Source organism: Platalea leucorodia (genome assembly GCF_965183815.1).
Source record: "Platalea leucorodia genome assembly, chromosome: 3".
Taxonomy (NCBI): domain Eukaryota; kingdom Metazoa; phylum Chordata; class Aves; order Pelecaniformes; family Threskiornithidae; genus Platalea; species Platalea leucorodia.
The window spans coordinates 15,104,657-15,127,648 of record NC_138825.1 but is presented as its reverse complement, the minus strand read 5'-3'; the positions used below and the strand labels follow the sequence as shown (position 1 = coordinate 15,127,648).

Below are 22,992 nucleotides of genomic sequence, written 5' to 3'. Positions count from 1 at the left end.
AGAGCCGAGCGGAGCAGACCGGCCCCGCCCCCGCCACCATAGAGCCGCGCGGCTAGAGAGGGCGCGGCGCGCAGGCGCCTCACGCTCCGCCAAGGCCATAGAGCGGCGGTGCAGAGCGGCCCTGCGGGGGTCAGGGATCACAGAGTGGGTGCCGAGCGGCTGCCTTCCCTCAGCAGCGCCCCGGCCCGGCCCCGCTTCGGGTGGCGCTCGGGCTCCGGCGGGGCCGCAACCGGGGGCTGCGGGGGGTGGGAGAGAGGGGGAACGGGGCCAAAAAGGCGGGTGCGGCCTTTGCCGCCCTGCCCTGCCCTGCCCTCCCCGAGCCTCACGCCGGCAGAAGGTGGAATAATGGCGCGCATCCAGGGCGGAACAGGTTGCCCTCGCCAGCGCCCGCCTGGTGAGATTTTGCAGGCTGAATACGTGCACTTGGTTCGTGAGAATGTGCTTGTGTTGGCGTTAGAGCCGAACTGCCCTTGGAAAGGAGCGGTCTGGGGGAAGCCAGAGCCTCTGATGGGTGCCCACGGCCTCTGCGAGAAGCCGGCTTGCTCTGGGGAAGGGGCTGCGCATCCTACCGAGCACCTGCCGGTGAGCCAAGAAGCAAGTAATGAAAAACAAACCCCCGTAGGATTCTTTAATTCTGCATCCAGACCCCCTGCGTGTCGCCCCGCAGGTAGGCAGGGGTCTGTTGGCCTGAGGGGAAGGAGCGAGGCTTCTGGTTACCTCAAGGACTCCAGCCGGCTTTCCCGCTCCTGGCCTGCTCCCCGCGTCCCATCGCCCAGCTCCACACAAGGGAGTGCTTACAAAGCCTTCATACTCGCTTCCTAACCTCTCAGTCTGAAAATCCAGCCAGTGGCTTGCAAGGATCGGCTGAGACAAGATGCCAGTTAGAAATTAATATTACTGAGCTGTACAGAAATGGCACCATGAAGATGCTTCTGCAAATGCAGCCCTGCAGCCTTCTCTGTTCTGGCCAGCTCTGGGCCCGTCACCAGGACGCCCCCACCGCCTCCTTGCAAGCCCCAGATGTGCATGCCCAACAGTCAGCCTCCAATTCTGTAAAAGCCAAGAGACACACAAAATAATCTCATTTTATTGCCTTTTCCCTTTCCTCGTCCCTTCTTTCATGATTGGTTTAGCATATTGCTTAAGTCCCCAGCTAGTGCTGTACGTACGCACTGTGGAAAGACCTGGATGTGCCAGGGCGGGCGGCAGCTCGGATGAGCTGAAGCAAGGCTGCAGCAGCGCTGGCTGCTGAACAGTGGCTTTGACGTTACCAACTCCTCTTGCCCGAGCCACGTCAAAGGGATCTCCCGCCTGAGCAAACCCAGGTGTTGTGGCTGAGGGACCCCCAGGGCCCCTTGCAGAGGGAAGCTCATGCCAGCCAGGCCCCGGTGCGGTCACCACGATGGCTGCGGGGTCTCGCCATGGGCAACCCTGCTGCAGCAGTGGAGATGTGAGCAAGCGGCAGCCGTTGCCATAAGTCAAGGGTTTCTTCTGTCACACTGTTGTGACCTGCCCTGGCCTGAACCTGCACTGAGAGGAGCCATGGCCAGGTTTGGCTACCACTGATCTCAGGATGGATCAAATCTGAAACAATGACAAGGAGAATGTGCTGCCCTACTCCTACTGCCGCTACAACCACAGCGACACATGGAAGGACAGCGAGCACTTCCCTGCCAGGCTTAGTGCAGGCAGCTAAGAGGCAAGTGACTGTCCCTGCTCCAAGGATTGCCCCACCAGACCCTGCCAGGCCAGACCAGCTCCTGGTGGCAACGGTTACTTCCTGGCACACAAAAAGTGTCTCAGGCCAGCAGCCCTCCCCATGACTCCCCCTTCGCAGTGTGAGGTGAGAGCTGGGAGCCCACCTGGCCCTACCGGGAGAGTTCTCCGCACCCTGCGTGGGGCCAGGACTGTGGTGTTTCCCCTTGCAGCAGTTGTGGTGGTGACGTGCTTGCTCTTGCAGCGCTGCACCCAGCACAAGGCAAAGAGCCAGGCCATCTGCACGCAGGCAGGGCAAAAAAAAAAATGATTGCAGGCATCCAGTGCCAGCATGGCAGGGCCCAAATAAAAGGTTTGCAGATGCTGCTCAGGCAGGATTAGGCCTCCAATGTGCTAAGTCTCGGCTCTCGGCAAGCCTAATTGCTGCTGCAATAAGCCCTGGCTGGTCCTTCCCTGAACCGTGCTCCCCACGGCCCCCCCCAGCAAACATTTTTTTTGCTGCAAAGCTTGTATTTGCCATGCATATGTTCCCCCCTCCGCCCAGCAGGGCCTGGCCGAGCAGAGGAGGGGAAAGGCAGGAAATCTGCAGATGCCACTTTTATTGCTCTGCTGTTCCCAGCCAGCATCCCACCGCTCCCCCCCCCGCCCGGCACAGCCTGTGGCTGCCTGTGTGCAAGGAGCCAGGCCCAGCAGCAGAGGCGGGGACAGGTGACAGCATCGTTACATGGCCGCACACCCCCTGAGCTGTATTAGGAAACTTTCCAAATTGGAATTATTCAGATTGTAATAAAACCTTCTCAATAATTTTCCGTTATGTTTTGGCCAGCAGATGAAACTGGAGGTGTTCCAGGAGAGCTGTCACAGCGTGTGCGTGGGCCAGTTCAGCCCAGCCACGAGATGAGGACCCGTCGCAGCCAGGAGCTGGGCAGTTGGATGGCCACGGCGCCCTTGCGCCTCGCTGGGGGTGCTGGTGCGGCTGGGACCACGGAGCTGCTCTGTGTGCCTCCCCAGGAGGCGGTGGTGCCCCCAGCGCTACCTCCCACCGTGCGTTCACCTTGCCCAAGTGAGCGTCTGCTCCTTGTGTTTAACCACAAGAGACGTGGGGACGCAGGGCCCAACTCTGCACCCTCCAAAGCAGCAGGATCAGCAGGAGGAGGAGAGCGCTGCACAGAGACCCAAGAGGCAGAGCGCCTTTCCTGCCGTCCGGGCAGGATACATTTCAGTGAAGAACCTTGCGCTTGAGCTGTATCGAGAAGCATTTTCAATGGTCCTTGGGAGAATGGAGCAACTTTCTCCCTGTGACTTCCCTCAGGAATTGTCCGAGTGCTCCGTTTTGGACCATCTCCTAACCCATCAGCCGTAGTTTGGCTCTTTGACAGGCACAAATCACTCACCTTCTGGCACGTGGAGGCCACTGGATGGGACCTCAGTTCCAGGGAGACACACGAGGGCTTTGCTTTGCCCCCTTGGAACAACTACACTGCCTCAGCAGAGCTCTCCGGCCCAGGTTAGGCACGAGTCTGCAGCGGATCCGCTCAAAGCTAGCAACTACCACGGGATGTGCCAAAGGAAGGTACAAATTGCAATGCGGAACATGAAAACCAAAGATACACCACGATTTTATTTATGGATGCGTAATAAATAAATGGTGGACAAAACAGGAAGAGCCACATTCAAAAATCCAGATCACTAAAGTGCTTTTAGACATAAATATAGGACGACCAAGAAACAGCTCTGACATTAACACTTTTTACAGACAATTACAAAATATCTTCTTATGTCAATTCACAAAATTGTTTAATTGCTCCAGGGTACTATGGCTTGGTTTTCAAAAAGGTCTGTTCTATTATGCATAGTATGGCAGATAACATTCAAGAGCGTACAAAATCATTGCATAAACAAAAATGTCTTTACCCCCTTCTCCCAAATATGAGTTAAGGAAGCTACACAGTGTAAATCCAGTGATAAGGCTGCATTGGCAGGCCAGATCCTCAGGAGGTATAAACCGGCGCGTCTGTCAGGTTACACCAGCTTGAGGATGAACCCTACCATGTTTAAAAACCCTGCTGCTCCTCGAGGTGGAAGAATTCCGTGTTCAAAGCGGAGGGACTTGCCACGCGGGCGCCGTGCAGGGGTGGAAGTGCTCGGAGAAGGTGTCTGTAAACTCCCGCACCCTCTGTGCACCCGTGCGTTTGAGAAGGGAGCGACTCCCATTGCATCGCTGCTCTTTGTGCTCCTGGCTGGCCAGGGAAGTGTTCACAGCCCAGGGGGGAAGGGCGGCTCTTCCCCAGCAACCGTCCACGCTGACCACAACGTGGTCTCGTTTCCGCACTGTTCTTGGCCCCGTTGGGACGCCTCTCCCACCCTCCACCCCGGCTCTGCTGAGAAGTGAACAGCTGGAAAGTGAGGGGACAAGGGGATGTGTGTGCCCAGGTTTAAAATGCCCTGAATTCAGATAAAAGTTCAATTATTTAAGAAAAAATATATATATCAATAAATCAATAAATAGTATTATCTCGCCAGGAAGCTGTGAGGCCTGGCCTCCTCCGGGGCAGCCCAAGCTCAGTGGTCCCTGTCCTTCTGCTCTGCGGGGGGCTCCCCATTGATGTACTGCCTCAGTACACCCCTCTTCTCGTGCTTGGCTGTCCTGGAGAGGTCGATGGCTGTGTCCTCCGAATCTTTTGCAGGGCCAAGCTTGTCGGAGCCCCTCTGGGAACTGGCCTGCTTCCCTTTGAGTTCCTCCTCCTCCTGCTCCGCTCGCCAGCCATCTGCCAGCTTCTCTTGGCTCTCCGCCTTCCTGCTCACCTCCATGGACTTTTTGTGCATGCCTTGCAGAGGGGAGAGAGCAAAGCCAAGGGCGCCGGTTGCTTATTTCTGCCCGGGACCACTCAGCATCACCTCCTGCCCTCCTGCTGCTTCTTTCAGCTCTCGCTTGCATCCCGAGGAAAACTCACACTAGCTACCAGCCTTCCCCGACCCGGAGCCCTGCCAGCTGCTCTCTGCAGCCCGACGGGATGGCTTGCCGCAGAACCGGTCCGTACCTCCCCTGCAGCAGGGAAGACTTCCAGGGAGAGGGGTGCTGTGACGGCCCATCCCAGCCTGGATTTCGAGTGCTGCCTCAGTGTAGGACCGTGCATGAGCAGAGGGTCGCTCTGAGGTAGCATTATTTTTAGTTGGGGGGGAGGGTGATGACTTCCTAGACGCCCTGTAAGTCCCACCACACTGGCTGCTAGCACTAGGAAGCTGTCCCTAACCACGTGCAGGCACCTGTCTGATATGGCAGTAAAAGGTTTTCCCTGCGAGGAGGGAGTGGAAAAGCCAAGGTGCTCTCCAGCCTGCATACAGCTCATGGCCAAGGTGCGGTTCTTTTCTGGGAAAAGGCAAGGACGGCCATGCGAAAGAGGAAGGGACGTTCACTCCGCAGCCACCCCCCCGACTCCCCCAGCCCCAAGCTCCCACCTACCCAGCAGCCACGGGGCGCAGGATCCCACCAGCCCGCTCTTGGCGGAGTTGATGATGGACTCGGGCAGAGGGATGGAGTGCCTCACCATGGCCCCGTAGAGGCCGTACTCGGCCATCACGCTGCTCCGGCCCCAGCACTTCTCCCGCTTCCGCCACTTGGCTCTTCGGTTCTGAAACCAAACCTTCAGGGGTAACAGCCAGGAGAGCACGGAGGGGTGGGATTGGGGAGGAGATGGCCCCCGCGGCCGGGCGGCCAGGGCCCGTTGGGCACGGGGGAGCGTGCGTCCGGGGCAAAGGGGCAGCCGCGGGGGTGCGTGGAGGGGTTTGGGTGTGTGAGCACGGGGTGCGGATGCACCGGTGGCGACGGGAGGGCGGCCGGTGCGGTGCGCGGGGAGGGGGGTGAGGGAGGGCACACACGTGGGTGTCAGTGAGAGGAGGGAGGAAGGGGGGGAGAGGGAGCACACGTTACAGGAGGCTGATTGTGGCACAGGAGGGTGATCCCAGCCAAAGTCACCCTACGCTCCGCCTGCCCCCAGGGCCCCTCCGCTGCCTCTGCACGGAGCACCGACCTCTCCAGAAAAAGGGGTCCGTAATGCAGCGACCGATGATGACAGAGGGTGCTGAGGTCCCTCTCCCCACCCCCTTCCTGCGTTGGAAAGCTCAAGGGGAGTAGATACAGCCTGGCTGCTGCCCAGACTACCACCCCATTCTTAAGCTATTCCACAGTGGGGCAGGATCAGGCCCTAAAATACCACGTGTCCCTCAAAGGGCCAAGCTACTGGGCAAGCTGGCAGGACACAGCTTGGCCCGGCAGCTCCGGAATTGCTCTCAACTCCTGCCTGAGTTGGGTCTCCGGAGCCGAGCTGCCAGCAGCGAGCCGCTGTCGGGGCCAGCTCAGTCCCCTGGTTCTGCATTTCCATTTGGAGCCTGTTCAGCGCCGGGGGTGTGGAAGCTAAGCCGCCCCCCCAAGCGCCCTGCAGCATTTCAGTGCCACCACTTTTCCACCACCCACAGCATTTCAGTGCCACCACCCTCCCACCACTGGCCATCGAGCAGAAGAGACAGCCGGGCGCCGGCAGCCCGCAGACCCCACGGCGCAGCCACCTACCTGTATCCTGTCCTCCGGCAGCTCCGTCTTCACGGCCAGCATCTCCCGGGCATAGACGTCGGGGTAGTGAGCTTCGTTGAAAGCCTTCTCCAGTTCCTCCAGCTGGTGAGCTGTGAACACCGTCCTGCCGAGAGGAGAGCGTCCCGTGAGACGATCCAGACCCTCACGGCGAGCAGTGGGGCTGGCAGCCCCCTCCTGAAAATCCTCCCCCCACCCCGGCTGCAAGCCCTTCTCTTTCGTCGCTCCCGTGGGGACACCCGCCGCCCCGGCCTGGGGACCAGAGGGACAGCGGGAAGCGAGAAGGGGGACAGCCCCGCTCTCGGGCTCTACCTGTGCCGGCGTTTCTTCCTCTTGACCTGGGAGCTGGACATCTTCATGTCGCCGGCGTCCCCGGACAGGCTGTCCTCGTCTGGCAGCAGCGGCATGCGGGAGGGGAAGAGTCACATTCCCGTCGGGAGCAGGGGGGACCAAACCCCGCTCCCCAAACACGGCTCCAGCTGCCAGCGGGGTGCGGGCCCGGGGCGGGGGTCCCCTCCCCACAGCGACCGGCGGCATCGGGGCGGCGGCCGAGGCCGGAGCACCGCGCCGGTGCCGCTATCCCGGGGCAGGGGATCGGCTCCCACCCTTGCCGGGACGGGGGGGGATGCGGGGGATGCTGGGGGGTCCCGGCCCCGCTCACCGGAGACGTTCTCCTTGTGGCGGCGGGCGGCGGGCGGCGGCCCGGGGGGCGGGCGGGGGCCGCGGGCGGGCAGCAGCGGCAGCGGGGCGGGCAGCAGGCAGGGGCCGCCCGGCCCCCCCCAGCCCGCAGAGCAGCCCCAGCCCCAGCCCCAGCGCCCCGCCGCCCTCGTAGCCACCGGCGGCGGCGGCGGGGGGGGGGGGGGGCCGGGGGGCGGCTGCAGCTCGGCCTCCAGCCCCAGCAGGTCGGTGATGGCAAAGCCCTTGGCCCGCAGCCCCGGACCGCCCGCCCGCGCCGCCGCCCCCGGCGCCACCGGTACGGGCACCGCCACCGGCCCCGCCGCCGAGCGTCCCCCCGACGGCTCCGCCCGGCCCGGCATCGCCGCCGCCGCCTGGCCCGGCCCGGAGCCGGCACCCCCGCCCGCCGCCCTTTTTATGGTCCCGCCGCCGGCCCCGGCTCCAATCACACCCCGGGCCGGCGGGGGGGCGCTCCCAATCCCCGGATTAACGGGCCCCGGCCCCCCCGGACTCCCGCGCCCCTCCCCCGACCCCCGCCGCCCCTCCCTCCGCTCCCCTCGGCCCCCGCCCCTCGGCCCTCCCCATCCCCTCGCCGGGTCCCCTCCCCGGGTGCCCCTCGGTCCCTCCCCAGGACCCCCTCAGCCCTCCCCTGCGCCCCCGGTCCCCGCCACCCGGCTCCCCCATAACCCTCCCCACCCCGTCCTCCCCGGGCCTTCTCCCCGGCTCTGTCCCCATGTCCCCTCCCCAGGGCCCCCCAGGGCCCTCCCCAGGTCCCCACCCCAGTCCCCCCATCCGGCCCCGTGGCCCTTCAGCCCCACGTCCCAGACAGGGCGTCCCACCAGCCCGCTCTGTCCCCAGGCCCCAGGTGACCCCCCCGCCGGGGCCGGGGCCACCTTGAGGTGCCTTGCCTCCGTGCTCCCTTTTGCTCCCAGATTCTTGCACCTGGGCTGCAATTTTTTCCCCCCTTCCCTTCATCTGTTGATGGAAACGATTTACAACCGGCTTACACGGGCCGCCTGATCCGGGCCTTCGCCGGACGGTCAGATTAACCGAGGGTCCTTCTGATAAAGATAATTACAAGGGGACTCCGCATTAACTTTGCATTATTAAAGAAAGACCCAAATCTCCCCTCGCAAGCTGTTCCCGGGATTAGCAGAACAATAACTTTCATTTAGGATAATTGCCGTGGCCGGCGCTGGGGGCTGGGGGGGGGAACCCTCTGGGCCATCGCGCTTCGCACCGAGAAAGGCAAACGGGCGTGAGGGGAGCGGGAGCTGGGGGGGGTCACGCTCCCAAAGCCACCAACTGGGGGTCCCCATGTGCTCGGGATACAGGGATGCTTGGGGCATCCCCACCCAGGGCTGCCCCCCGCCCGGGGACGGGGCACCCCGGGGTCCCCTTGGGCACCTTCGCTTCTCCAGAGTGGTTTTGCCACAGTTTTGCTGGAATCGGAGACTTTCACTGCTGGGCGGGGAGGATCTGCCACAGTAATTAGAAGCCATAATCCGGCCACCACCCACAACAAATTTCCTGTCCGAGCAGATATTAGTGGATAAAACCCTAATTTTTGACGTTGTCCCAGAATCAGCTTGATTTCAGCAGTTTATGTTCGGGCTGAGCTGTTGGGAGAGATGATGAAGCCTTAAATATGCATATGGCCTAGGCATTTGGAAAGTTTGGGGATAAAGCACGTATAATTGCTCCTAATCAGTTTATGAAACATAAAAGCTCAAACCCAAGAGAAAGCCGATAGATGCAGAAATGGAAATAGCGATTAAATCTCCCCGTGCTGGCGAGGTGGCCTGGATACGGCGCTGCTGCCCGGGGCGGGGGGCGGCCGTGGCGGTGCCGCGGGGGACGGGGCTGCGGGACAGGGTGGGGGACATGCACCTGCTGCCACCGCCGGCTCCCCCGGCCGTGGTGGAGAGGGGCATCTCCACCGGTCCTTTGGACAATAAATCAGTTAAAGGATATCTTGATATATGCTCATCAGATAGGATTAGCTGGGATTAGACTAATCAGTAAATGTTTCTCTGCTCATTATTTTCCAGGGAAGATTTTCAGCTGATTCTCCGACGCCGAAAGATTATTAATTGCTTAAAGAGCAGAACATCAAACATCGCCCCTTGCTCTAATTTCCCTGGGGTTCCCCCCCCGCCGTGGGCAGGGCGCCTGCGCCAGCCGGCCCGGCAGCCCCGGGGTGCCCCAGCACCCAGCCCCTCCACGAGGGCTCCGTCCAGGGCGGGCGGAGGCCGCAGCACCCCGGCCCCAGCGCAGACCCACATCCCAGGGGTGGGTGCTACCCACAGCCGATCCTGGAGCACCCCCGTCCCCTGCGCTCTGCTCCCCGCTGCACTTTGCAGGACTGCGAGGCACAGCAAGGTGGGACAGTTCCCGAGGTGTCCCCTCCTCCCCGTGGCTGCTCCAGCACCACATCAGGCACCCACCGTACCCTGCAGCACCCTATGGGATGGCATCGTCAGGGCACACAGGATGGGATGGGTGCCTGGGGCTGTCCCCTTCGGACACCGGGGACAAGACTTGCAAGTCCTTGGGGGATTACAGATACATTCAACATTTTGGCAGACCCTCCTTGGCCGATGATGGCTCCTGAGCCAGCAGCCGGTGGGTTTTTGTCTTTGCAGGGACAGGGAAACCCTGGAAGGATGTGCCCTCGCCTTGCAACCACCTGCTGCAGCGATGAGGAGGGGGAAGCAAGGAGAAGGTATTGAAGGGCCTGGGTTAGGGGATTAGTAATGGGATAAGACAGCTTTCACCTCCCTGGTTTAGATATGAATCAGGTCAATAATAAAGGACCATCTGACAGTTTCAGGCAGCCCCGGGTGGAAGAGGCTCCCATGCTCCAGGCTGGACAGAGAACCCCTCTCCGACAGCCCAGCTCCTGCCACACACCCACCCGTCGGACCCGCACCGGCAGCCACAGCCCCGTGCTCCCCGCCTGCTCCCCGCCACACACCCGCATCAGCTCCTGGCAACCCAGCGCGGGAGCGAGGTTGGAGCCTGGTCCCCAGGGACGGTATCGAAGCCACAGCCCTTGGGTGCCCGCTCTGCAGGGCAAGCTCAGCCAGCTGGCTGGTGGCCGTGGTGGACCTTGCGTGGGTGTAAGGTGGCCCAGCAGTGGAGCGCAGCAGGGCGAGCAGCCAGCCGATGGCAACGCAGGCAATTTGGCAAGGGTGGGAGCCCGGGGGGAAGATCCCTGCCTCAGTAAGCACGGACAGAAGGAAAAGGACTTTTCTTCCACCTCCTCCATGTCCTGCTGGGAGCATGGGGAAGTGATGGCTGTTGTGAAAACACTGCCTCTGACACACGGATGAAAAGGAACTGAGAAATAGCCCATCGCTAGGGGAGAAGGCAGCAGTGAGGCACGTCCGTATTTTGCAAGGCTGAATCCCCACCTCTGAGTTACAGGTGGGCTTCCTTCTTGCAATGGGACTTTTCTCAGGCTGCAGCCAGGGCTGAGCGGTGGTTTATGTGTGCGCTCCTGGCCAGTTAGGAGCGGGTATATGTAATGGCCAAATATCCTCCATTTTGGGGTGATGGATTTGCAGGGGCAGGCAGCATGGCCAGGTTGAATGGGGAAATCTGTGCTCCTGGCACTGCTGGGCAGTGGAAAGCGCTTCTTTTCTATCTCGAGTTTACGTGGGTGAAGCAAAGGGTTTGCAGGGGGAGTGCAGCCACAGCTGGCCGTGCACACCACCTGCTTAGCGCTGTAGCATCGCCAGCCGAGCTTACTACAAGTGCCTCAGCAGCCCTAATTTGGCACCAGAGGGGGGGGGGTCCCTTTCCAGGTCCCACTCTGCATGCCCCAGAGACTAATTCCTCTGCACAGATTTCTGTCTTAAGGCATTTGCCTTTGATTAAAACCAGAAGAGCAGTCACGGTTTAAGTGGAGTTTAAGAGCAAACCATGTGCCGATGCATAGGGCTCTCACATCTGGAGCGTCGCAGAATTAATCAAACTGCTGGGAAGTGCCGCACGCAGACAGCTGTCACAGCAGCCTGGAGCCCATCTCCTAATTAATTCCTAGCCTAACACAGGGCAAACAAATGACCATCAAGGTGCTACACCTACAACCGCAACCAGAGGCATGACTGGCAATTGGTGAGCAAGTAGAGCTCACCCTGTGTATTTCCAGGTGCTATAGGTGACGTAGCCCATGGAAAGCCCTGTCCCTGCTCCTAGGGAGGAGACTGGGGCTTGTCCCAGAGGCGTAAACCTTTAGGTGACAAACGGGAACATGAGGGACAGGGTGTTTAGGAAGAAACCCAGGTGGAGCAGGCACAACAGCCGTAGCCCTGACTTCTGGCTGCTCCTTCGGCTGGTGCTTTTCGCTTCCACTCCATTTTGTTGTTTTCTAGTCCTGTTTACCTGCCCATCTCACATCCCCGTCGGCAACTCCCTCCTGTCCTACACAGGGTGTGTGAGCTGGGACACAGCCCTCCCGGGGGATGCTCTGCCTGGTGGTACCCGGGGCCCTGTGCCGGCCGTAGCCCCTGGGCAAACTCCGCTCGCTTCCGCAGCCTTCCACAAAATCTGGGCAACGGCAAAACAGAGCAGGTCCAGACTCGGTTCGCCTTGGTGCTCGTTCACAGCTCATTAAAGCTAATTGAAATGACTACCGGAGCTGGGTCTATGTGGGTGCTTGGAAGTCCTGGGCACACGGCATGGCTAGGCTGGGAATATCCAACTGTGAGGAGCCCCAAACTAGCCGATGGACTGTCCACTCCAATTAGCCCCACAAAGGAGCTATTATTCCTCTGCACTATGCTTGTCCGATTACTTTATCTTATTATTTTTTGATCATTCCTCTAAAATGTGCTAATTAAACAGAAATCATCAAGTCAATTAGAGAAACACTCATTAAAGCAGAAAGAAAAGAAAATATCAGCAGAAGAAAAACGGCTGTGAGGCTCCCAAGCACACACAATAGCTGCCACATTCATTAAATCAGCATCTCCCAAAAGAGGGGTAGACATTGTCCCACTCTGGTACGCGCCCTGGAAATGAAACTTCCCAAACGATGGAGTCAGATTTCTTTCTTTTTTTTTTTTTTTTTAATGGAAAAACAACATTTCACCACCACCTCAGGTTTCTTTTACACTTGGGAGAGCAGAGAAGTTTTTGGTCCTATGAAGGTCGCGACCCAAGGACGATGAAACCCCTTGCAAGATTTTTACTGATCTTAGTGGGTTTTGAACTGAACCTAGATTCTTAACTTCCAGAATGGAAGATTGTCAGCCAGTTTCTTCATTCAGATGTTTGGCCTTCAATCAGATAATGGCATGACGTGAAAATAAGTTAAAGCCCAGCAAGGTCTTTCAGAATATCTCCACTGACACCCACAGTTTTAGCGTTAGCCATCTAGGTAGGGAGGCTTGGGGGAACGCGCCGTGCTTCAGCCCGGAGGATGTCAGCAGCGAACAGGCCAGGGAACGGGAAGGGACCTGCCCATGGCCAGGCAGCAGGACAGGGGCAGAGCTGGGAGCCAAATCTTGCCGGATCCTAGCGCAGGCGCCTTATCCAGGTGCCAGGGGCATTGCTGCTGCTCTGCACTCGCTCTGGGTGTAACATCATAAAATACCCCGGCCCGCCACAGACGCACCAGTTGCTTCCATGGGAAATCTGGGCTTGGCTCCAGGACTCTGGTCTCCTGACCTGGCTGGCCCTCAGACACCCAGCAACGTGCTGGGGAATGGGCCGTGCCTCACCCCGCCCCGAGAGCCACAGCTACAGCTTGCCACTGCAAGGGGTGCTGGAAAAGCTCAGGGACAACCGGCTTGGTTTGGAAGTGACTGGTCCCAGGAGGTGAAGGAGTGATGGAGAAGTGGCTGCAAATGGTCCTTGTGAGAACTGGCTGCTCTTCTGGTGACTCGAAGGCCGATTTTTTTCCCTGCCTCGCCTCTCCTCCACCTCACAGCCTCCTTCCCCCCCAGACACCTCTACCCACCCAGCCTCCAAGCCACCCCTCTCTTCCCCTACGTGCCTGTCCAGCACTGGTTGTCGTAACATCTGAACCTCTGCATTTTCTTTTTCTGCTGCCTCCCGTGGCTTTCCCAGCTCCCAGCCCAGGAGCACGGTGAGCCCCCAGGCAGCCCCTTCTCCACATTCGTACCCAGCACCTTGCCAAGCAGAAGCCTCCCAGAACAAATGCCTCCCTTCCCACCTCCCCGTCCTGACCTGCAGCAAGCTGGAAGCGAGTGGCTAGCCCTGCAGACGCAGGGAAATCCAGGAAGACACGTGAAACAGTGATTTCAATATTTCTAGTAGATCTCCACTGCGGGTAGAGAAAGGAGGATTTCACTTTATTCTGACCCCAAAGTGGTGCAGAGCCCAGCTCAGCTCTAGGTGAAGGTGCTGCCTAGCCTTTGCCTTTCCAAACCAGTTCAGCCATGCCTAATCGTAGGCGCTATGCTATGAGACCTGACAGAATTACTTCTCCTTTAATTAATCTCCAAGTTTGCTATCTGAGTGCTGTGCCATATGGTATTGATTTTTCAGCTCGGTATGACAGCACTTGCCATGAAAGAAGCTAACCTAATTAAAGCAGGGGACACCACGCGCACAGGCAGCTACTCTCACTCTTCCCTTTAATACCGCTTTCTAGATTGGCTCCCCTGAATGCAAACAGGTGCCGAAATGCAGCGCCTCTGCTTGAAGGTGAATTTGACGGTTTCGGCTGGGCAAAGAGGTCCAGGTCCCCTTCTCAGCACCGGCCTGGGCTTGCAACGCAATTCTGGGTCTGCCGTGACGGGCGATACCCTGGGCTTTCCCTCTCTGCAGCTGAGCGGGGAGATGGCGTGGGCAGAAAGGCCAGGAGATTCTGGAGCACGGCTTCCCAACACCACGCAATGTCTCCATTTCTTTTCAGACAGAGCAGATAATTCATTAATGAATTTCACGGCCCCCCTCCCCCAGTCAAGGGCTGGACTCCCAAGAGACATAAACTAGGGCCTTGAACTAAGGAGACTGACATGTGGCTGTCTCACAGAGCCCACCAGCGTTACCCAAGCAAATGACCCTTTACTGAAGCAATCCTGTCCCAAACAGACCATCTAAAGGACCTAACAGAAAAATAACATCAAATATATCCCCGTGCGTGGATCCTCCCTCTTGTATGAGTAGAGGCCTATGTGCTTGGCCGTCTCACCTTTGCCCGCAATCCTGTTATTTGGTGTTAGAAATACAGATATAAGAGGTAGGGTTCCTGTAGCAAATTTCACCCATTTTTCTTGACCCTGCAGGAGAGCTCTTCGTGCCCAGCTTCCCTCCGCGCTGTCAGGGACGCGTTTTCTGCGCTCTGACTCTGCATTCCGCAATTTTTTTTTTTTTCAGATGCAGAAAGAGCAGCTTTCAACGTGCACGGACTCCCCCCCGCCTGCTTCTCCTGCCATAGCTCAGCCCTGCTCTCACCAATGTCACTCCTGAGCCATCTTTTTAACTTCTTTTCTCTTCAGTTCCTTCATTGGCAGCAACTAGTTGTAAAATCTGTAAAATTTTCTGGTGGGATTAATTTTTCTTATAATAAAGGACAAATTTTAGCACAAAGGACTTTCCAGCTCCTGATCTTTGCTTTGACATGATTCTTCCAATGTAGTCAAGGTGGACCTTGATGCCAAAAGGGAACATATTGTCCAAAATGAACAGATTGAATGTTGCCGACAACAAACAGTTACTTAATCACCTCAAATAAGGACTTATATTATTGGTATTGTCACAATCTGGGAAAAAAGGAGGAGGAAAAGGATTAAGAGGAAGAAATAAACCTCTGCCTTGTGGGATCATTGTCTGCAGCCTTCCCTTTTGGCTTGAGGTTTTGCTGGATTTTGAAGGTGGAATAAACATATTTTCTTCCTATTTGGAAATGGCAGCAAAGGCTCTCGTTTCCTTTTGCTCAGTACCAAGAAAGGTTCCAGTTTCACTGGGGGACGGATGCCTGGTTATCGGTTTCCTTCAGCATCCCCCCTGCTCACCCTCCTTCGCGGCTCCAGCAGTGCTCAGCCAGCCAAAGCGCCCTCCAGCCTGCCGGCAGGTGAACGAGCAGAAACCCTGGGGAATACCCTTCCCTCTCCTCTCCTCGCCCTGCCCAGCCCAGGGCAGGAAACCTCTGTGCCAGCCCCATTTTGGGGTGCTGGCTGCCCCGGTCCAGCAGAGCATCTTTGGGGGTGGACGCAGCCCACCTGGGAGGGGACACGCCGCTGAGGGTGTCCTACCCCACTTCTCCTTACTTCTGTTGGCCATCCCGGCACCATAACGGTCTGGAGCACAGGCGAGAGGGTTACCTGCATCTCCCCTCCTAGCTGGAAGCCCACGGCCCATCCTTCTCTCCCTTTTTAAGTGACCCCTCCTTCGTTTCTTCAGCGCACGAGGGGAGATGTAACGAAGAGCCCCGTGGCCCCGCGCAGCGGCTGAGTGTTCATTTGTTTGGCAAAGGAGATGCTGGGGCTGGGAGAAGCCCCGAGAGCGCCGGCGTGAACCGTGGCCAGCGTGAGCTGCGCAGCGGGCTGCGGGGCAGCCATCCCCATGGGCAACCTGAGAAAAGAGGCAATTAGCCAGCCCCTCACCAGCACAGCGGGAGCGGTTCAAGGGGAAAGAAAAGCCGAGCCCTGGTGGTAATCACATTCTTCCACATGGGTAAATGCATTGATCTGTGACAAACAATACCAGGCTCTGCCGCTGCCCGTGGTGCAGAGGAGTGACGGGAGAGCTTCCCCATGCAAGATGTTAGAGGCAGAAGTTTCCCAGCTTCCCTGCAAGAAGCTGGACGTATGCGGAGGACGGGGCCCTACGGATGTGCCCCCAGCCCCTGCTGAAACCACAGCCCAGGTCTCGCCCAGGGACAGGCTTCCCAGCGGGTGCCAGGAGCTCCTCCTTAAAGGCAGGTGCAATGCAGGCGAGCCTCATGCACGATCCCATCCTGTGTCCTCAGAAAGTCCTGCAGAGCAGAAAAGCAGGGTACAGTACACTCAAGTGAAGCTTGATAACAGAGCTACCCTGGGGTAAAACGCCTGTTCATTGAGGCTAAAACAGTGACAATTACATCTGCTTCTGTCCCTGATCCCCTAACTCATCGCTGTAGCCTTAGTTGCCTTTTACCATCCCCTGCAGGGTTGTGACTGTGGGCTGTAGAGCACCTGATGTAAAAGAGCATTTGGGTAACACCTCAACTGATGCCTGGGCTGGGGCATCTCTCCCAGGGCAATTCCTCTGGGAAAAGCCCAAGCCATTTAAAGGCTGAACCCTGGCAGACCTGGACCTCTGCTTTGCTTGGAGCAGTTCCTCCTACCTCCCCGCTTCCGAAAATAGCCAGGTGACCACAGATAAATACCACTGTTCAGGCAGAAGTGGTGGGATGTCCCAGGAACATCATACACCCTATGGACCGGGCATCATGCGTGCCTGAGAAGAAACATATAGAAGTGTATTATTAGTGTCTTCTCATCGAGTGGACAAAGTGGTTTAGGAGAGCACAGGGCAAGGCACGCATCCTGCCCGAAGAGCTTAACTTCTAAGCTTTAATCAGAAGAATTAGGGCTTTACTTTGGCTCTAATTTAATCAGAATGAATATCGGAGGTGGTTGTGCCATTTCGTGGGCAGGGTGTGATCAGCTCGGGGCATTCCCTCCTGCCTTGCATTCGCCAGGCAGCACCCCTGGGTGACCAGGGTCCAACCGCCGGTGACAGCCGCTGTCCTGAGGGCCACAGCTCAGCTCTGAGCGCCTCGGGCAGGATGACAGCCCTCTCGGCTCTGGGGGAGCTGCCCGGGCTGGCTGTGCCCTTCCATTGCAGGCTTAGCTCTAGGTGGGTCCCCACAGGGCTGTCCGAGGTCTCAGCTACCTGGACACACGTGCACGCCTCTGATGGCAGCTCCAGCAGGTCTCCTACGTCTCTGCTCACTCAGCACTCTCCTTTGGGCTGGAGCCATCAGGAAACGGCTCCTGATGGCTGCTTTACTGCCAGCTGGACTGTAGCCTGGGACCTGGTTTAGCCCAGCTTCCAGCACCCGTGCGGTCGTGTGGCTGTGCTGTGGGCATAGCGGAGCTGGACCAGGTCTCCCAGCAGCAATAGCGAGCATAAAGGAAGGAGATTTGTTCCCTTCGTGGCAGGCCTCTCCACTCATGACATGGGGATTGCAGACGCCTTGGCAGGCCAGGACCTGTGCGTGGGGAAAGGACCTGGGGCTAAATCCCAGGGCAGGCATCGCTTTTCCCAACTCAGCACCCGCCTCACCCATCACATCATCACGGGATCGATTTTCCTTCCTTTTTAACTGCAAAATGGCACTTCGGGGAGGGACATTTCACCTGGCAAGCTCCAGTTCAAGGCAAAGAGCCGCAAACTGTGACAGGTTAAAGCAAACTGCCCTGTCCCTCTGATGTGAGCTGCAACGGCCAGAGGGCTTTTGTCACTCACCTCTTTCCACGCTCTTTTTGACACTCTCTTCTGTTCACTTTTACACAGAAGCAAGCGCATCCCTCATGGCAAAGCCGGACCCCGGCTGCCCTGGGCATGGTGCCACCCCGCCACTCTCCTCCCTGGCCAGAGCAAATTCCTGATCGTGGCAGCAGGCAAACACCAGGCACATGCACTGGATGTGGCCCTCATCCCAGAGCCTCTCACTCCTCCTTGCTGCGCTTCCAGCCCACAGAAGTGGCTCGGATCTTCCTGAGCAAAATCTAATCAGGCCTGTGTAAAAAAACAGAGGGGGAAAAAAAGCCCTGACTGTATTTTTAAATAATACCAAAAAGCTATAAGTATGTGGTTGGCCTGCTTGTTCTTACTGCCTGGGATCAGCCTGATTATTCAGGGATTCATTTTTATTTCTGAGTTTTATTTTTTCTCATTTAACAGCTGCACATTAATAAAAACTCCATTTATTGGAGGATTTGGCTGGGATTGCTATAATAAAATAGAAGGATTTGTGCCGGGCACTAAAAGAACTCTCTGCAAAAAGTAGTGTTTTTCCAGTGATTAGGAGTGCCGGAACATATTGTTTTGCCTTGTAGCCCCGTCACTGCCGAGGATGGTGACAGATGTCTTGTGTTAATGTTGAATGATTAAATGCCATTTCTGAAGCCACTCCCTAGCTGCGTAGCACGGTGCTGCTTCACCCACACAATCTGCCTTCAATCTGTTCCCTTCGCCGAGAGCATCCCGCCTTGCTGACTGTCAAGAAGCCCCCATCACAACCCGGGCTGCACGCCGGGCCCCAGGGCCAGCCGACGTCCAGCCGATGTCTGGACATCAGCCTTTCAGTCACCCTCTAAGGACCAGACCGACTGTCATCGCAACTCAAAGACGGAGGACGCAGCCAGTGGAAGCAAAGAGACAAGGCCAGCTCTTGGGCTTCTCATCCTGTCGTGGTGTCCTTTACCCGCACCACTAGTGAGGGCAGGTTTGGTGGGAAACATGAGGCCAGCCGGAGACGTTGCCATTTCCCGCTCTATCCACCGCTCTGCTAAAAGAGGTGATACGTCCCTGCACACTTGCCTCTCTTCTATCCATAGGCCACTGCTTGTGTCAGCAGGGCTTCCTTGATCTCATTTTTGACTATTGCCTTTGAGCAAGGCAAAGAACATCCCAGTCATGGGTATCTGCATAGCCATGTCCAGCTGCACCGGGGGCTCCGCAAGCCCTCTAGCACTGGCTTACTTGCTTGCCACTGTCCCCAACCCATCTCTTACTCCCTTATTCTGTTAAACCACTACAGCCCACAAACTGCATCCTGCTCTGCCCAAAACCAGGTAGGTAACTCGACTCTGGGAAAAAAGAGCCTCTGCCCAGGAGGAGAAGATGGGCAGGCCGGCAGCGAGGTGGAAATGGTGGCTCACTGCTGTCCACCTGAAATTTAGCAAACAGCGATGCTCCTCTTCTAAAAACCTGCTCTGGCCTCAGCAAACACACAGAGATACCCAGAGAGGCACACACACACATGCACACATACACACAGATCCTTGATCAGAACATCTGTATCCTCTGGAAGTATGTCGTCTTCGCAAAACCATTATCTGTTTGGCATCTGTTGCAATGACCTACTCCAGCGACAAGTCGCGCGCGCACCACTTCTGGCCCACAGGCGCACACGCGACATCTGAGTCCCAGCACAGCACAGAGGACAAATAAGGTTGTTTCTCCAAATAGAGCTGATGTGGTGGGGGGGAAGGGAGGAGCCGGCTGGGGAGAATCTGGCCGTTCACGTGCATTCACACATGTCGCTACGAGTCCTGTCAGTCAAGGGGAAAACATGGTAGGGGGCACTTCAGCAAGCTGGGAGGTGCGGAAAGATGTTAAGGAGGGGGATGCCCCCTTGGGAAGCCAAGCCAAGATGGTGTGACCGCGCCCGTTCACACCATCCGCAAACAGCACCCTTCTGCCCACCTCTGTTCCCTCCGTTCACCCCTCTCCATGCACCCTGTGGATTCGGGGGCAATTTCCCCCCTCGTCCCAGGACCAAGTGCCACCGAAGACGTCGCCTCCCGGGCCGCAGTCACCTGGCTGGGCAAGGCGGCTCTTCTGCAAAGCGTGAGGAAGCAGGAGGACAAGGTCGTGCCAAACAGCAAGAGGCCCAAATTGACTTATTTCTACCACCTCTCTGTTAAAAAAATATGAAACCTGCTGTCACTCGCTAATCCATCAGCCTGACAGGTCAAGTAAAAGCAGGTTGCCCACTCGCTTTCACTTCTCCCCCAACTTAATCTCTGTGCTAAATTACAAGTTGATAATGGGTTCCCATTAATTATTGATTTTCCAGATAATACTTGTTAAAGTAGAATTAACGCTATTGTTTCTGAACAAATACTGCCCAAATACTGTGTTTAGCGGGCTTGTAATCAGCTTTACCCACTTCTCCTCTAATCTGATTGAAACAGATTTCCTACCAAATCTTTTTTATCATTTTGTTGATATTAAAAGGTCACATATTTATGCCTGCCCAAAAGTTTAATTTAAGTTACTGCAATTGATTATCATTACGTGTTCGTGCGCGAACAGCAGAGTGCTGACGGACACAACTTTAATTTAGACTGGGAGTAAAGAAGCAGAGAGAAAACCAAAGAAGTACACTTTCTGTGGCGTCCAGTGAGTGATGTTAGGCATCGTACATTTTAGCTTATTTTCTCAAGCCCTATATTATGATTCTGTTCATCATAATGCCTTTTGACCCGCTGCATTTACTCCATCATAATTATCCTTTAATACTCTTATAAATGAACTTTTAGCTTATCTTCCGTTAATTCTCAGAACAAGCAAAGCACACACGTAACAAACAAAGCCATCTAAATAAAGTGTTTAACCCTTGTGGGGGCTTTCCGTGATTATTCAAAGGCAGGCTGTGCGTTTAAGAGGTAGGTGGCTTAATTACACTTCCTCTCCCGAGGTGCAGAGCGCGTGATGGCATTTCAGCCCCTCTTCAAGCCAAGCCCCATGGAACGACTCTCTGAAAAGCAAAAGTAATGAATGAAAACCAAAGTAAAACTAGCTGGCAAGAGTATCACAGATCAGCCTGGGATTTCTCGTGTTGGGTGGCCGCCCAAGCCGAATGGCACACGGGACCCAAGATGAGCTAGTTAGAAAGGGAAGGTGGAGGCAACTTATCTCAAGCACTTGAGCAGCTTCAATTCAATTTCCAGCTCAGCCATGAGCTCTCAGGGAGCCCTTGGACAACTCAGCTCTCTAGGACATGGAGGGAATACCCCTGTCTACCTGCACCTTGGACCAGAGACCATTTTTCACATCAAAGAGCCCACAGTACTAAGCACTATATCATCTTCCACCTTGTTTCTCCTCCATGGCCATGCTGAAGCCATGGTGGGAAATGGGGACTCACCAGCTTGTTCCATTTACTGTGTTTCAGAGTTTGGCACATAATCGCATCTCGGCTATGGTCTCAATAAAGGGTTCTATAAATACAAATATTCCAGCAATATGATATCTGGGGAGCACAAAGACCAACACTGGTTTGCAGCTGTAGCTGGGTGCAGGTGAGACTCTGCAGAGTGGATGGGAGACATCATCTACCAGCAGAGTCCTTCTTGTCCTTCATAACCCAGGAGGGACGAGAGTCTCCAATACTCCCAGTGCCTTGGACACCTGCCACTGACCCGGCATGTTAGACTCTCTCAAACTCTTCTGCAGATGGCAAAGCTGCAACCCATCTCTGCTGTGACCTGATTTCCCTGATCCACCTTGCGACGAGCGCAAGGTAGCTGGCACTGGTCAGCGCCTGCCTCCCGAGGCGGAGGACAGGCGTCCGGGCACCCACCGCCCAGACAGCCCTGCTGCCCAGGCAGTTCTGAACGTCCCAGATGGGGACAAGATCAGTAAGGGATCTGTGGCACAATGAGGGGTCACCTCCTGGGCAGGAGTTGCCTGCTGCTGCTAGCGATGCAAGCGCAGCTCCTTTCGCCGTGGTCACTCCAGTCTCCTTGCTGCGGTTATTTATTATCAGCACGACAAGCAAAGCACGAGAAGGTCCCTTTCCCGGAGAGTTTGCTAAACGTGGACATACAATGGCAGAGAAATGGAGCATTATTTTCCCTGAAGGAGCTGAGACACAGAGGTTAAAGACCAGATCCAATACAGGCTTTAGCTGCCTGGGGCTCAGACTTTAGGTGTCTACATGCAACCCTGCAAACCTTAAATACCTTCTAAGCAGCTGGTCAATGGTCAGCCCAAGCGGCCGCACATTTTCCCAGGACACATGGCAATGAGGTCCTGCAGGCAGAGAGAGGAACAGAGATGGGTGGATGCTTCAACCATCAGGCCGTCGTCCTGAAATGGCTCCACATACAGCGGGGACCCATCTGCTTCAGCATTTCCTTCCCCACACGCATCCTGCATCTGCCTGTTCTGAAGGCAAACTGCTTTCATCTTCCATCAGTTCATCACTGAGTACCTCACCTGCATAATTCAGAAGTAGTTGGAGGACAATTCACTAGAGACAATTCTTAAGATCCTCTTTTACAGATTGAGCAAACTCTGCAACTTGCCAGTGAAAATCAAATAGATTTTCATGGAATTTGGTGATATTCAGTGAAAAGGTATTAGCATGCATAATAAGAAAATACCTAATTCTCCCAAAGAAGGTTTTGTGCTCATAAGTGCATCTACAATAACCTGGAAGGGTTAGATTATAGCTAGTAATGCCATGCAGACCTCTAAAGGAGATTAACTCAGGAGTTTTGTTATTAAAGGTGTACTGTTCGTGAGTCTAACTGCACTACAGTGATAGATACTAAGAAAGGTTAACAGCCCTGAGCGGATCTATGAGACAACTTGCCCACACTGGTGCATGTTCCAATAAAAAAAAAAATCTCAATAAATGACAAATGAAACAGCCGTCCTGTTTGGTCCCCAGCCCATCTTATTTGTTCTCTAATATTATTTGCCCTCACAAAATCCTGTTATAGTCTTTTCCCTGGTTTTGCCAGCAAGACGATGATTCTTTCAAAGTCACGGGGCTGGATCCTCAGCTGCTGTGGACTGACCCAGCTTTGTCAGCTAATGGGACTACGTTGACTTACATCAGCTGGGAATTTGGTTGCTCCCCTGCTTCACGTGGAATGGACTCACAAAGATTATCAGTTAGCTTTAAGACTATCATGTATTTATTGTAAAGAAATCACTCTAAAAGCATTTTTCCCTATTCAGTTTTTAAGAATCCAATCCTCTGCTGTAGCTTAAGGACAAACAATTTCATGATTACCACCAGCAGAGCCAAGGCCAACTTGAGAAATTTTTATTTATTTCCTGATAACATAATCCATATTCCACAGAATTTGCCACGTGAAATATACTCCTGTGTAATACCAAAGTGTTAATGGCACAGAGTAAAACAGCAAGCTGGTCTGAAATGCAGAGATTTTGAAGGAAAAGATATGAAATCACATAATGCAGCTCCATAATCGTTTGACAATAAATGATCCTTTTATCCGATTATTATCTCAGTTGTGTGTCTTTAATAAAATGCAGCAGTTACCCGTTCCCCAAAGCATTTG

The 22,992-nt window shown here is 55.8% G+C and overlaps 1 protein-coding gene across 1 annotated transcript; it reads right to left on the bottom strand.

The window, feature by feature from the left end:
* Nucleotides 1-4,278: 4,278 nt before the first annotated feature.
* On the bottom strand, nt 4,279-7,341 carry VSX1 (visual system homeobox 1; the record flags this gene model as incomplete). The annotated part of the gene is given in 7 exon segments (XM_082306358.1): nt 4,279-4,544; nt 5,180-5,360; nt 6,287-6,410; nt 6,617-6,695; nt 6,966-7,083; nt 7,085-7,164; nt 7,167-7,341. Coding segments are annotated over 7 exon segments (1,023 nt in total).
* Between the last annotated feature and the right edge of the window lie 15,651 nt (nt 7,342-22,992).